This window comes from Talpa europaea (assembly GCF_964194135.1).
Source record: "Talpa europaea genome assembly, chromosome: 1".
NCBI classification, from domain to species: domain Eukaryota; kingdom Metazoa; phylum Chordata; class Mammalia; order Eulipotyphla; family Talpidae; genus Talpa; species Talpa europaea.
In genome coordinates this window covers 118185996-118199951 of record NC_140073.1, presented here as the reverse complement: position 1 = coordinate 118199951, position 13956 = coordinate 118185996, and the positions used below count along the sequence as shown (strand labels likewise).

General features: G+C 42.8%; 1 protein-coding gene across 1 annotated transcript in view; it reads right to left on the bottom strand.

Annotated features, from left to right (window-relative positions):
- Positions 1 to 239, bottom strand: part of DNAJC10 (DnaJ heat shock protein family (Hsp40) member C10) — a gene marked incomplete at both ends in the record, with an annotated part of 32534 nt that extends 32295 nt beyond the window's left edge. Inside the window, one exon of the mRNA XM_084259091.1 lies at positions 36 to 239. Within this exon, the coding sequence (XP_084115217.1) occupies positions 36 to 239 (204 nt within the window). The remainder of the gene's footprint in view (positions 1 to 35) is intronic.
- Between the last annotated feature and the right edge of the window lie 13717 nt (positions 240 to 13956).

The following is a 13956-nucleotide window of genomic DNA, read 5'->3' as shown; positions in this document are numbered from 1 at the left end:
TTTGTCAGATATGCTTAAAAACAAATTTTACCTACCGGGTTTTTGTCAGGATGTAGTTTCAATGCCAGTTTTTTGAAAGCTTGTCTTATTTCTCTACTGCTTGCAGTTTTGGACACTCCAAGTAAACTGTAAAAATCTTGCTCTGTACCCACCACAACAGCCATGTACACTATTACAAAACAGAGAATCGCTCTTTTCAAGCCTCTGATATTGTCATTTTTATTTAACCAGACTCCCATTCTTTTTCCTATACAAGTTCTAATTTAAGAGAACATTAAGACACGCTGCAGGTTCCAGCTGATGTGATATGCAACTTTGAGAACTTCTGTCCACATTACTCCAAGATTGAATCAAGCATCACAAGTGTCTCCCAAAATGTTAATCTAAAGAGAAAAAACCAGGTAGTTTAATTAAAAACAAAACAACCCAAAAAACCAACAACTCAGCAATAATATTAAGAAACAAAGTCAGTAAATGTGAATGAGCGCTGATGCTCTATTCTTTGGGGGTTCCCAACACGGTTTCCATATCCAGGTAGCTAGATCACTCAAGAGTGCAAATAAATGGCAAAGGGTAATGAGTGTGGTTGTGGCTAGCTAGGACACTTTAAAAAGAAACTCAACGATTTGCTCTGATCAGCACCAGAACACAAGGATGGAGAAAAGCTGTTTCCTTCCTTTTTCTACTCAGCTAAGCATTGCCTTTTTGAAACACCTCTTCCTTTCAGGTTACTTCTTCACGGCTTTAAAGCTACCCAGTTTTCATTATCAGATTATAATGACAGTTAATAACCTTTGAGGGAGCTTGAAAGAACCATAGTGTCCTTCCAAAGGAGCTGTATTTTTCAACTAACCCTTGCAAAAATGTGTTGAAATAGACAACTAAAAAGGGCTGTATTTTCCTCGAGTTTTCTCAGAAGGTGCTTACTTTACACCTCAGTAGAGACTATTTGACATAAAATAACTGCGAGTGTAATTTCATTGCAAAGTTAGCATTTAGTATAACTATAGAAAAAGAAACAGAAAAGGGAATAGTTCTATAGACATCTCATTGGTGTAGCATAAAAATAACCTCAATTTCATCAATCACATTTAAACGTATATACTAGTTTCAAATATCTCATACTACTTTGAAAAAGCCAATCTTCCTAGCAACTTCTGTCTCTCCTTTTCTTCATTCAGTCCTAAGTGTGTGGGCAAAACATTTGTGCTTACCTGTGAATGGTATGACTCATTTCTAATCCCTCCTTTTCATGCCACCAAACAAAAAAAAAGCAAAAAAAGCAACCTTTGTAAAAAATGTACTGATGGGAATCAACAAACCAGCAGTCTAGAAAACAATGACCAGAAAAAAACAGGAGAGAGAGCACATTCTCAAACGCCTTTTAGGCTACAGTGGTATTTCTTGCCCAGTGGTAACCTGCAGCAGCGTGGGTGGGCTGGGCTAGGTCGGTGCCCAGGAAGGGTCCGGTGGCAAGTGCAGGGGAGTGCAAAGGGAACACTTTCTTGTGGCCGTCATTCCAGAAACGGGATGTGGGAGAAGAAAAAGATGGAAAGACCTTGGGGAAAGAGAATGTCAAGCGTGCGTTCGTGGTGTCTCCAGTCTCAGGCTGGACTTGGGGGTGCAAAAAGGCAGAGTTGATGAGGTTCAAGTAAGATACTGTTACAAGAAGCCGGGACCCGCTGGGCGGAGGAAGTGTGGAGTAGGTAATAGGGTGGAAGAAACGGGGATGGGGTGGTAGGGGGGGTCCCTCCAGAACACAACAGGACGCTCGGGACCGTCCTCCCCTCCCCTCCCCTACCCTCCCGGAGGGCCCAGGTCGCGCCAGCTCCTGCGGACGCCCGACCCGGCCTCGGCCTGTGCCCACCTCGTCGTGGCAGGGTCGCCTCCTGCAGCTACTCCCCCATCCTCCGTGGCCAGCGGCGGACTCCGCCCGGCTGAGTGCAAGCTGTGCGCGCTGCAGGAGGCCCGCACTCTCCCCGCGCAGGCCGCCACGCTCGCTGCGGATGGGGCGAACAGGCGGCACCGGCGCGACTACGGCGCGGCCAGCTGCCCGCGGATCCGGCTCCGACGCCCGTCTCCACGGGGAGTGGGCGGGGCCTGGCGCGGGGCATTGTGGGAAAGGCGTGGACCGGGGACTCGGAGGCCCCACCGGGAAGCGGGCGGGCGGGCGCGGAGGCTTGGGCTGGGCGGGAGAGATAAGGTTGACGTGGCCGTCCGCGCGGGATCCGGCTCTGGCTCCGGCTCCGGCTCCAACCCCAACTCTAACCCCAAGCGGCAGCCGCCAAGCCGGCGCCCCGCACCAATCCCGGAGCGCACGCTGCGGGCGGGGTGGAAGGCCCAGAAGCCCCGCCCCTTCCTCTCCCGTTGCCTCGGTGATGGGAAAAACCCAGGGCGGGCGTGAGACTGCAGCTTTCTGGTGATGCTGTTCTTAAAAGGCAGGCTGGGCTGGAGAGGTTTGTCTGGTTGGTGAATAGGTACATTTTCCTGAAGTGACTTTGATTGCAGCATCAAGCTAAAGGATTGCAGAGGTAACAGGGAACTTGGGAGGAATAAAAATATTTTCATGTGTGCTCCGATTTTTGATTATAGTATTGCCTGGCTTCCAATCTTCCAAGCTTTAGAAAATGGGGAGTTAGCCATACACCTCTCTCACCTTTACATCTAATGATATGGCACAGAAACTGCCTTTTTATCTGGGGCAGCATGCCTAGAACAATTGAAGTAGTTACATTTGCAACCATTAAAAGAGAAAAAATGAAGATGCTTGCTTGTAACATCAATCCTAATATGAAATCAGTTGTAATTGGTAAAGATTTCATGGATAGTAATATGCAGTGTCAGCTTGTAAAAAATTTGATGACTAATTTACGATACACAGCCCAACTAATATATTGGAGGAAAGATGAAGTAGCATGAACAAAGGCAGAAATGGGAGAAAGTTTGATGTACTATTTATATGTATTAGAAACTAAGCACACATACATTAATTCAGTCCTCCAAATAATCTTATAAGATACTTACTGTCATTATACCCATTTCATAGTTGAGGAAACTGAGATGATTATGTGACAGAATGGCTTCACCACTTAAGCAGCTTGGCTCGAGACTAATATTAATCATGACATCGCAATGCGTGAGCCCACACACACTGAAAGGAAATTGAGAGGCAAAACAGAAAAGTGGGAGGGAAATCATGAAGAGGACAGATCACAAAGGGTTTTATGCTATGAAGAACATAACAGATTTTATCTTTTAGGCAGTGAGAAAGTCACTTAAAGCTTTTAAGTAAGAACTACAAATGTAGTTTAGATCATTCCCATAGCTACTAGAGAGTGAATATAAAGGAGGTTAAGACTGGAGAAAAAGAAATAGTTATGGAATGTTATAGAAAGAGTAAATTTTGCAAGAAATAGTGACTGATTAGATATGGGTGATAAAGGAGAGTAAATATTTAAGGTTAACTTTTGGTGTAGGTGCCTGACTACCACTCTCTACATGAGGATCTTTTTAGGTAAAAGATAAGGGTTCTGATTTAGGTATATCTATTTCTAGGCTCCTTTATTACTCCAAGGAGGAAAAAAATTAGAGAATTATCTACTAATCTGTAGTAGTCAGACCCATTAGTATGAATAAGATCACGCAGAGAAAGTGCAGAGTGACAAGTATCAGGTGTTCCAGACATTTGGTAGGTAGTGAATATTTTTTGAATGAAACAAATTAGAGAAATGGACTGAAAGGGAAGAGCTCATTGAAGAATAAAAAAGCAGATGATCAGAAATACACAGAAAGAATAAACATTAAGGAAATAAACATTAAGGAAATTAATAGTACTTCAGGTGAGGTACTGAGTAAAATTTGAGTCTGACAGGAAGTTATAGCCACCTCAACAAGCACAATTTTGGTGGGAGGTAAGGATGGAAACCAGCTTGTAGTGCACTGAAGACTGTATGGAAGACGAGGAAATGGAGATAGCAAGTATTGCTGAAATTTGTTGAAAATTTCACTGAGGAGAGAAATTGGAAAACTAGTGCAACTCATGCAGGATGTAGATTAAAGAGAGGGAATGTTTTTGATTTAGAAGACTTAGACATGTCTATAAGCTGATTAGGGGTCAAAAAAGAGAGGAAGGTTTGCAGATTTAGGAGAGAGGGATAGAGTTGGGGGCGGGGGTACATGGATTGAGCTTAAACAGTTGATTTATTCATCAAAATTTTTTTATTGTCCCCTGGGATAGATCCTGGGGATACTGTGCTGAGCAGAAATAAAGCTCTGCCCTGAAGTAGGATAGTGGGGTCACATCTCTAATTATGAATTATAATACTGTAAGCAGAAATACTAGAGAACTGACCTACTTCTTGAGGGGCAAAGGTTTGGGAAAGATAACCTTTATTTACAATAAATAAATACATTTAATGTACATGGAAAAGGAATTGAATGCTTTAGGTAGAAGGAATAAGTGTTTCTTTGTACTTCAAAAAAACATGGTTTGTAGTGAGCCTGAAACAGAAAGTCTATAAGATAATACTGGAAAAGCAGACTGTAGGGTAAGTGATTATCAGGCTTTTCTGCCCTCCTGCTATTAGGATTAATGATGGATCCCTGTGGTTCTGAATATATGACTGATGGCGGGCACCTGGAGTGAGGTGTGGGCATGCATAGGTGGGCACACCTAGGATGAGACTAGGCTTGTAAGGGCGGCGTCATGAAGAACCAGCAGAATGAAAGAGAGAATGAAAAAGAAGCAGAAGAGAGAGAACAAGACCAGAAGAGAACGCTGGAGAGCCCAGAAAGAGTGAAGACTCGCAGGAGGCTGGGAAGCCTGCCAGCCTCCTGGCCTGCCTGCCTTGTACCTGGTTGCTGCACTACTTCTAAAAGTCCAATAAAACCCTGAAAAGGGGCCTTCCCTGTTGGCGCAGCGGTTGAGCGCTGGGCTGTAAGGCTGCCCGCAGCCTCTGCAGCGCCGGTTCGTTCCCTGGCTACTGGCGAGGGTCCCACAAAAAAACAAAACAAAACAAAAAAACAAACCTGAGAAAACCACCAAGGGCTCCAGGACCTCTCCTTTACCTGTCTGCTGGGATCACAGAAAATCTGCACTGTGGCCTTTCTGCGGCTACACCAACGACAAAATGATGCAAAGTCTTATACATGGTCCATTTTGGTTCATAGTTCATACAGGATTTTGATCTTTTTTCCTAGGAGCAACAAGAAATCACTGAAGAGCTTTCAGAAGTGGAATGTCATTCTTTAATCCTTATTGTTTTACTTAAAAATTCAGAAACAACCTCAAAATTACAAAAAAGAATAGCAAATAACTTTGTTTTCCTTAATCATTTGAGAATAAGTTACTTGTTTTCCCATCTGTAATGCAACCAACCCATACCGGGTAGGTTCATTAACGGTTCTAGCAGACGTTGTCTTCATGCTCTCCGCCCTTTGTAGTCGCGCTCTGTCACTCTTCACCGCACTCCCCAGTCCTCGACACCGCACCACCACACTGCATGCCACTGCGCCACCCTTATAAGCCCCGGCCTTGGCCCAGGTGTACCCACCAACGCATGCCCACACCCTACTCCAGGTGTCTGCCATCAGGTATGCATTCAGGGCCGCAAGGATCTATCATTTGTCCGAATGGTGGGAGGGCAGAAAAGCCTGATACTTTACTTACCCTACATTATCATTCCTCTAAAGTGCGCTGTGTATTTTTTCTTTTAGCAAACAAGCACATTCTCCTACATAACCACAACAGAATCATCAAAATCAGAAAATTAACTAACAGCAATACATTATTACCATCTAAGCCCCAAATACCACTCAGGTTTTGACAACTGTAGCAATGTCTTTGTAGGATCCATTGCTGACCTACTTTTTAAATTTAGTTGTTCTAACTAACTCTGTAGGCATCTTCAGTGAGAAATACTTCATTAGTTTTTCTTTGACTTTTCAAGACTTTGACACTTGGGAAGAATACAAGTCATATTTTTTAGATGTTTCTCTGGCTTTGTTTCTTCATGATCAGATTCAGGTTTTACAACTCTGGCAGGACTATAATGGAAGTGACATTACGTTCTTTTCATTGCATGTTATCAGGTGTCTCCAAATAACACCTCTTATTGGTGTTAACTTACATTGCTTCATAAAAGTGGTGTCTATGAGACCTTTCAATGTAAAATTACATCTTTCTTCTTCATAATTAAGAAGTGCTTTATGAAGAGGTATTTCAAAAGTACAAATACCTTATTCCTCATTACACTTTCATTTTATTTACTAATTTCTATTATTGTGGACTATTTTATTTAAAGGGTTAGAATCAATTGCTATTGATTTAGATACTTAAATTGTTTTATATTTAACCATTTGCAATTATTTCAAGTTGGCTTCTGTGTCCTTTTGACAAAACTCATTATTTTTTGAGTGTGCTTATTTTAGTTCATCTTAAGATGTTCCAGACTCATCAACTACTTTTCCTGCCTCAGCCTTGATATTGTCCATTACTAAAAGAAGTCCTGGTTCTTTTTAGAGGCTGGTATTTAGGTAATAAGGTTCAGGTGCTAGATATACACAACCTGGCTCCTGTTATCTTTGATATATATTTACCTACTGTTGAGTTCCTCTGTAAGTAACCAATCTGATCACCCTCCCCACCCCACTTGGGCTCCCATATCTTGTAGGCATGCTCCTCTGAGCATATGTTCCACTCACTTCACTCAAGTGCCAACTTATGTCAGGCTGCCTTCCCAAAGATAACCACCTCTCCCTGAAAGGACCCCAATATGCAGTCACTCATCCCCTTGTCACCACCAACCCCTGTCCAATATGGATATTCTCACTTCAATGAGAAATAAGCCCCACCTGCGTTTTGAATTATTCATGATGGGGAAAGATCATGATTATTTTTAAGCAATCATTTTAGCTATCGTTTGATGAATGTATCAGAGGAGGGGAATAGTAAATGTAGGGGAATTAGTCAGTACTCTGTTGCAGTAGTACAGGAAGATAATGGCATAGGTAGGTAATAGCTAGGACTAGGTGGAGTTGTGCAGACAGGGAAATGAAGAGATTCAAGAAAAAACAGGAGATTTTATATATATAGTAATTTATAATTTATAGTAGATAATTTATAGTAGATAATTTATAGTAGATCTGATCATTGTGGGGGAGAGAAAATTGAAGAAATTTCTACCTCAGATAACTGAAATCAGGGTGTCTACTTGCTTCGGTATAATAAATCAAGACTGTGATACAACAGTTTCATCATATATGCTATAGGGGCAGGACATGCCACAGTGCAGGTTTTCTGATCCTGCAGACCGGGTAAAGGAGTCAGAGTCCTCAGTGGTTTTTGCAGGCTTTTATTGGGATTTACCCGGTACACAGCAGGCAGGGGTGCTGGGGGGCTGGGAGGCAAGACTTCACTCTATGTGGGCTCTCCGGCCTTCTCTGCTTCTCTCCCAGCTCTGTTCGTTCCCGGCTTCTTGGCTTCTGCTGGCATCCCCATGACGCCGCCCTTATAAGCACAGTCTTAGTGCAGGTGTACCCACTTCAGGTGCCCGCCATCAGGCATGCATTCAGGATCACAGGGTTCCCTCATCTATCCTGATGGCAGGAGGGCAGAAAAGCCTGACATTTTTCCTTACCCTATAGTCCACCCCCTCAGGATTTTCTGCCATATAGTCTTCATATATACAATTTTCCTTAAGAAACAAACAATGCAGCCATGGCCCACAAAAGCAAATATATCACAATATAACAAAATACAACAGAACACAAATAAGTCCAGGCAGGGCACCAACCTAGGGGCAAAAGACAATTATTGGTACCAGCAGATGAGCCACCAAATCTGCTGCCGAAGGCACTGCTCATATGAGGGAGGGGTATCACTCACGGCATCTACTGTAACACGCCAGGAGCCATCAGGCTTCCTGACCATCTCTGGCTGTAGTCTCGGCTACAAGCCACACACAGCATCCACCCCCAGGATGCACTCGCTCTGGGATTGGTGATTCTATTCTGGTGGGGGTAATCGCCAACCCTCAGGGTTTCTGTCTGCAGTCGCTCCAACATTCAGCCTTCATAGCCACCAGTGCGACTCGCAGACCCCTGCACTCAGGCCAACCCACTGCACAAGCACATGGGTCGGGGATCCAAACTCTACATTCGGCCTCTTTCGGGTTCCCTCTTCGGCTTGGGCTCTACCCCAAGCCACGTTCCCCACCCGTCCCCCAAGGACAGGTTCCTCAGCTCCTCACCCTCACTCGACAACGAGCAGGGCATCACCCACAGGTGATTTTACGAGACTCACAGGTCTTCAGCATACTCAGGCTGCTTAACAGCCGCTCAGGGCTTCCCAAACTTAGCATCAGCACCAGCTTTTGCCTTCTCAGTTGGCTTTTCTCCTCTGCCTGGCTGCTGTGCATACACAGGCTGCCTCTGGCCACCAAGGTCCACTGGCCACCCCCAGATTCCCATCTCCTGGGTTTTACAAACAAAACTGTTCCACCCCCAGGGTCCCAAAACATATCAACCTTCAAGGTCCTCCGCCTTCTGGCGGGATTGTCAGTCCAAGTTCAGCAGTCCATGTCCATCAGTCGAGGTCCATTGGCCTCTCCCTGCATCAGCACTGGCGAGCTTCGAATCGTGGTCCTCTCCTCCCCGACAATTCTGCTGCCTCAGGGGTCGCTGGCCAGTCCTTTTGGGTGTCGTCGGCTGGTCCTTTTGGGCGTCTCCTTCATGCCAGGTCCTGTCTTGCAGCTCCTGGACCCCGTCCCTCTCCTGTGCCGCCATGACGCCTCCAGCGTCGTCACAGGCAAAGTCTGTTAACTCCTTAGTCCCTCCAGGTCTTCGGAGGGCTCCATACCCATCTGCATGGATCATCTTGCCGACTTACGCCAATTGTAAAGGCAGGACCAGGGCATAGAGCAGGTTTTCTGATCCAGCAGACCGGGTAAAGGAGGAGTCAGAGTCCTTAGTGGTTTTTGCAGGTCTTTTATTGGGATTTAGTCTTCACTGTATGTGGGCTCTCCGGCTTTCTCTTCTTCTCTCCCGGCTCTGTTCGTTGTCGGCTTCTTGGCTTCTGCTGGTGTCCCCATGACGCCACCCTTATAAGCACAGTCTTAGTGTAGGTGTACCCACTTCAGGTGCCCGCCATCAGGCATGCATTCTGGATCACAGGGTTCCCTCATCTATCCTGATGGTGGGAGGGCAGAAAAGCCTGACATTTTTCCTTACCCTACATATGCATACAATATAACCAAGGATTCATTTTATGTCATTTTCGTTCCATCTGGAGAATTGCTACTCATCTTTCAAGATCCATTGATGTTTCTTCTGAAAAATAATTTTCCATGAGCCATCAAACATATTTGAATACTCCATCCTTTATTGTTGTATTTATCACACCCTATTGCAATTACATTTCATTGGTTGGTCTACTATAGTGAGTTATTTGGGAACAAGAATCATATTTTATTAAGTTTCCTCAATGCCTAACTAGAACAGTGCTTGGTGCTTACTCAATACAGGCATTATGATGGAATGAAAAAAATCAATATTTATCATGTGCAAAAGGAAAGAATGGCTCTTTGTTCTTTAAGCCAATATTGTCTGGCCTGAAGAAAGGGGTGTGACATTCTTATGAAGAAAATATATTAATGTTCAATCAGTGTTATAAGCAATTCACCCCATAGGAACTTACTTTTGGGCTGATGTGTATAGAGCAGAATTAGAAGATAATATGGGTGTTTTTAAATAAAAAAGAAAACCTTAATGGATTTGGAATTTTAAAAACAAGTAAAATCTTTGAGGTCCTGAAGTTCATTTCTTAAATTCACAGTGGAAGAAGTGGGGCCTCCCCGATGGCGCAGCGGTTGAGCGCTGGGTTGCGAAACTGCGCGCGGCCTCTGCGGCGCGGGTTCGATCCCCGGCTGCTCCCCGGCCACCAGAGGAGGGTCCCACATGGCAAGCAGACCTCTCCTGCCGCCCGCTGCTCCCCTCAGCAGTGTACTTCGGTCCTTCTGCCTGCTCTGCTCCCCGCTCTGGCTCTGGTGAATTCTCTCACCCTCCCGCGCTTCTGACTGTACCCAGTGCATGTATAAACAAAACAAACAAACAAACCAGCAAACAAATAAATAAAGCATGCCTCTATAAAAAAAAAAATTAAAAAAAAAATTCACAGTGGAAGAAATGAGGCACAGAAAGGCTGATGAGCCACTTGCTCAAATGTAAATGGATGAAATGGAACTAGAACCATGTTTCTTGTTTTCTTAGTATGGAATGATAATAATCACAGTGACTAAAACTTTGTATGTCCCAGACACTACTTCATTTTGCTTATGTAACACATTTGATTATCTAGAATTTCTATGAGGTAAGTATGATCATTGTGTCAATTTTACAGATGAGGGAACTAAAGCAAGAGGAGGTTAAGCTACTTGCCCAAGATTGCACAGTTAGTGATAGAATTTGGATACCAGCCTAGACAGTCTAATCTGGAGTTCATCTGGGGGCACCAAATGAATTCATGAATACTTTTGAAGCATTTATTTAAGTTAAATAAGGTATTATTTTCATAATAACACAATTGCCGCGGACCAGCACAGCGATGGACGATGAGGCCGTCTCAGGGTTGAGAGATTGCGCAGGTGGTCAGGGATTCGATGAATAAATGACACACAGACACACTTCAAGAGAGTGAAAATCTGAGTGCGTCTTTATTAAGCTAGTGGTCAGTATATATATGTTTTTCTGAAAGCATAGGAACAGTGAACATCAAAGAGATCAGTTTGCTCATAGACTTAGCTTAATTGACAGGGCAGTGATTTATGTCCGAAGTTACATCTGGACCTAGCCTCATTCCTAATTGGACAGGCTATAAATTCTTTCTACTGTTTTATATAATTATTTTCTAGTTGCACTAACTATCATTTTTACTCATAATTAATTGTCATGGGTGAATTTATTTTATAATGCAGTTAATATCAAAGGTACTAAAGTTAAGCACATAATAGAAAGATTATTAAACTAACAATTCTATTATAACACAGTGTTTAGTAATGTTTCATTTGCATTAGCCTAATTATTAAATTATGTATGTTTTTTAATTAGCAATCAGTGACCAGAAAAAGGAAAGATTTTAGAAAGACAGTTGTAGCAGAATAAAGTTTGTGGGCCTTGAGAAAGCGAGATAAGGTTCCAGGTGGTCAGCATTTCTTTTAATCATCTTTGTGGCCGCTTTTGATGGTCATTATTAGCCGGACCTCAGGGACCATGGCAACAGCCATTAGCCCTGAGGGTCACTGCAGGGGGGGTGCAGCACACAATAATCTATTATGCCTAGTACTTTATTAGATCAGATCTAATTGGTTGATGTCTTGAAATTACCCACGGAACCTTCTAATGGAAGGTTGAATTCAGTTAAATTTGAGTTGCTTGTATTTATAAGATAATTGACCCTTCTTTTATACTTATTTTCCTACATTCCAGTTATTTTAATACTACACTAGCACTACAGTGTTTAAAAAATATTATGGAGCACCAATGGTTTTTAACATTATCTAAGTATCAGGCGTACAGTATTATTCTTTGACATTTGTATATACAACATTATGATGACCACTAAAAGTTTAGTCACCATCTATCTTCTTTACCCATTTTACCTATCTCCCAACCCCCTTCCCCTCTGGTAACTACCAACTAGTTCTAAGAGTTTTGTTTTTGTTTTGCTTTCTTTTTCTTTTTCTTTTAAAAGATTTATTTATTTATGCATACAAGAGCTGGGGTACAGGCCAGAGGTGTGGGGGGGATTCACCAGAGACAGAGCAGGGAGCAGAACAGGTGGAGGTGAGAGGATTCACCAGAGACAGAGCAGGGAGCAGAACAGGTGGAGTGACTGAAGTACACTGCTAAGGGGAGCAGTGGGCAAGTCAGGTGAGGTCTGCTGCGCCATGTGGGTAGCCCTCTGGCCGGGGATCGAACTCGTGCTGCAGGGGCTGCGGACAGCTTCATAGGCTGCCTCTTAACCCCTTGTGCCACCAGGGAGGCCCTTGCTTTGTTTCTTTATGTTCCACATGTGTGAACTCTTGCAACATTTGTCTTTCTCCATCCAATTTATTTTACTTAACATAAAATCCCAGGGCCTACCCACATATCACAACCAGTCCCTAGTTGCCTGTTCAATTAAAAGCTGGACCCTCAGGCAGCAGTTTTGTGAAGTGTGGAGTCACAGCCCTTTCCAAGAAAGATTGGCAGATTTTTTTTTTTTTGCCTGTTCCCTCTGCACTAAGCACTGGGGGTACAGCTATGTCAAATGTTCCTAAGCAAAACTATTAAGAATGACTTGCATGTTTACCATAGCCCTGTGAATCTCATCAGTGCAAGCCACACTGGTCCTTAAGAAACAGGTGCATTGGAGGACTGTACCTTGCATGGGAACATTAAATGCTAGGGTGCTAGGTTTGTGATTCAGACTCATTTCTTGGGAGAAGATGGAAACGGGGGGTTCCCTCCTGGTTGTATGGAGCTGTGATGGGGTGCGGCGGGGTATGAGATTATGTCTCAACTTTTCCTAACCCTCCCATCTCCATGGTACTCTTTCTCCTGTCTCCAATGTACTGAAGTAACTCAGCTAAGTCCCAGACTACATTCAGATGGAATGTTCCAACAGAGCTGTACATTTGGTGCTTTCGTGGGAGGGGGAAGGTTCAGGAGTATCCTATGTTATCATCTCTGTCCCTTCCCTGCTATCAAATTCTAAGTACTGTTTTCATGGCACCCCATAAATTTTGATGCCTGTTTTTCATTTTTATTCTGTTCAAAATATTTTCTATTTTGCCTTGTAATTCTTCTTTGGGCCACGAATTATGAGGAATTGCTGTGAAGAAGTAAATGGAACATTGTGCAATGAAGTGCTTAGGAACTGTGCCTACACATAATTGCAATGGATCAGCTATCATTTTCACTGCCAAACTTACCTTCTGGGTTACTCATTCTATTTTAAGGAGAAACCTGAATTTTCTCTTACCTCTGCCACCATAAACCACTAGGCCCATTTAAGTCACTGCTAACTCTTTCCTATTGCTACTACCACTGTGAAATCAGAATGCTTTGAGGGTTCATAAACTTTTATTTTGCTATCATGTTATTGATCTCTTTAATTAACCAGACATTTTGTGGATAAGAAAGAAGCACTATTTGTTTTTTGCAACTTCTGCTTACTTTAGTTGCCACGTGTGTTTAATATTTTGTGGCCAGAAAAGAACATGGGTGTGTTTTTTTTTTTTTTTAACTTATTGTTCCTTTGATTGTGCCTTTCAATTGGAAAAGTTTACTTTGGCTACCTTGGACTATATTATTCATTGTAACCAGTTCCAAGTGACACGGCACCCTCCATCTTGGTGAATTTATTTTATACCTAAAGGTATTACTTACTAAGTGCTGCTTTCAGCAACTGTTTCTTTTCCTTTCTCAACATTTTAAAACATCGGCCAGAATTGAATGTACCTTTTCCCCAAATTAATATATTTAAAACTAGGATTAAATAAGAAAGTTAACATTTTAGTTGCATAGTAATATGCAGAAAACCTTCATCAATGTTGTTCTAAATAAATAGGACATTATTTTTCTATCCCTAATGAAGGAAGAGCATTTCATTGAAGGGAAAAGACACAGAAAGGCTCTTTGAGGTTTCTAAACACTGAATCACTGTTCCTTTCTGTCTAGATATAAGTGTCTGACCTGGTAATGGCACTTTTGGATTTATCATACCAAATAACCAGTCTCTTACATTTTGTTAGGAACTTTGATCCTGTTCTCCACTGAGAGGTTTTAATTTCTAATAGTCTTTTCTGTAAGAACTTAGCATTAGATTTAACAATTTGCTGTCATAACTGACCACAAAATCTGATGTATCCCCTTCAATACAATGGACAATTCAATGCAGTTATATCGCCTTTTTTTTTT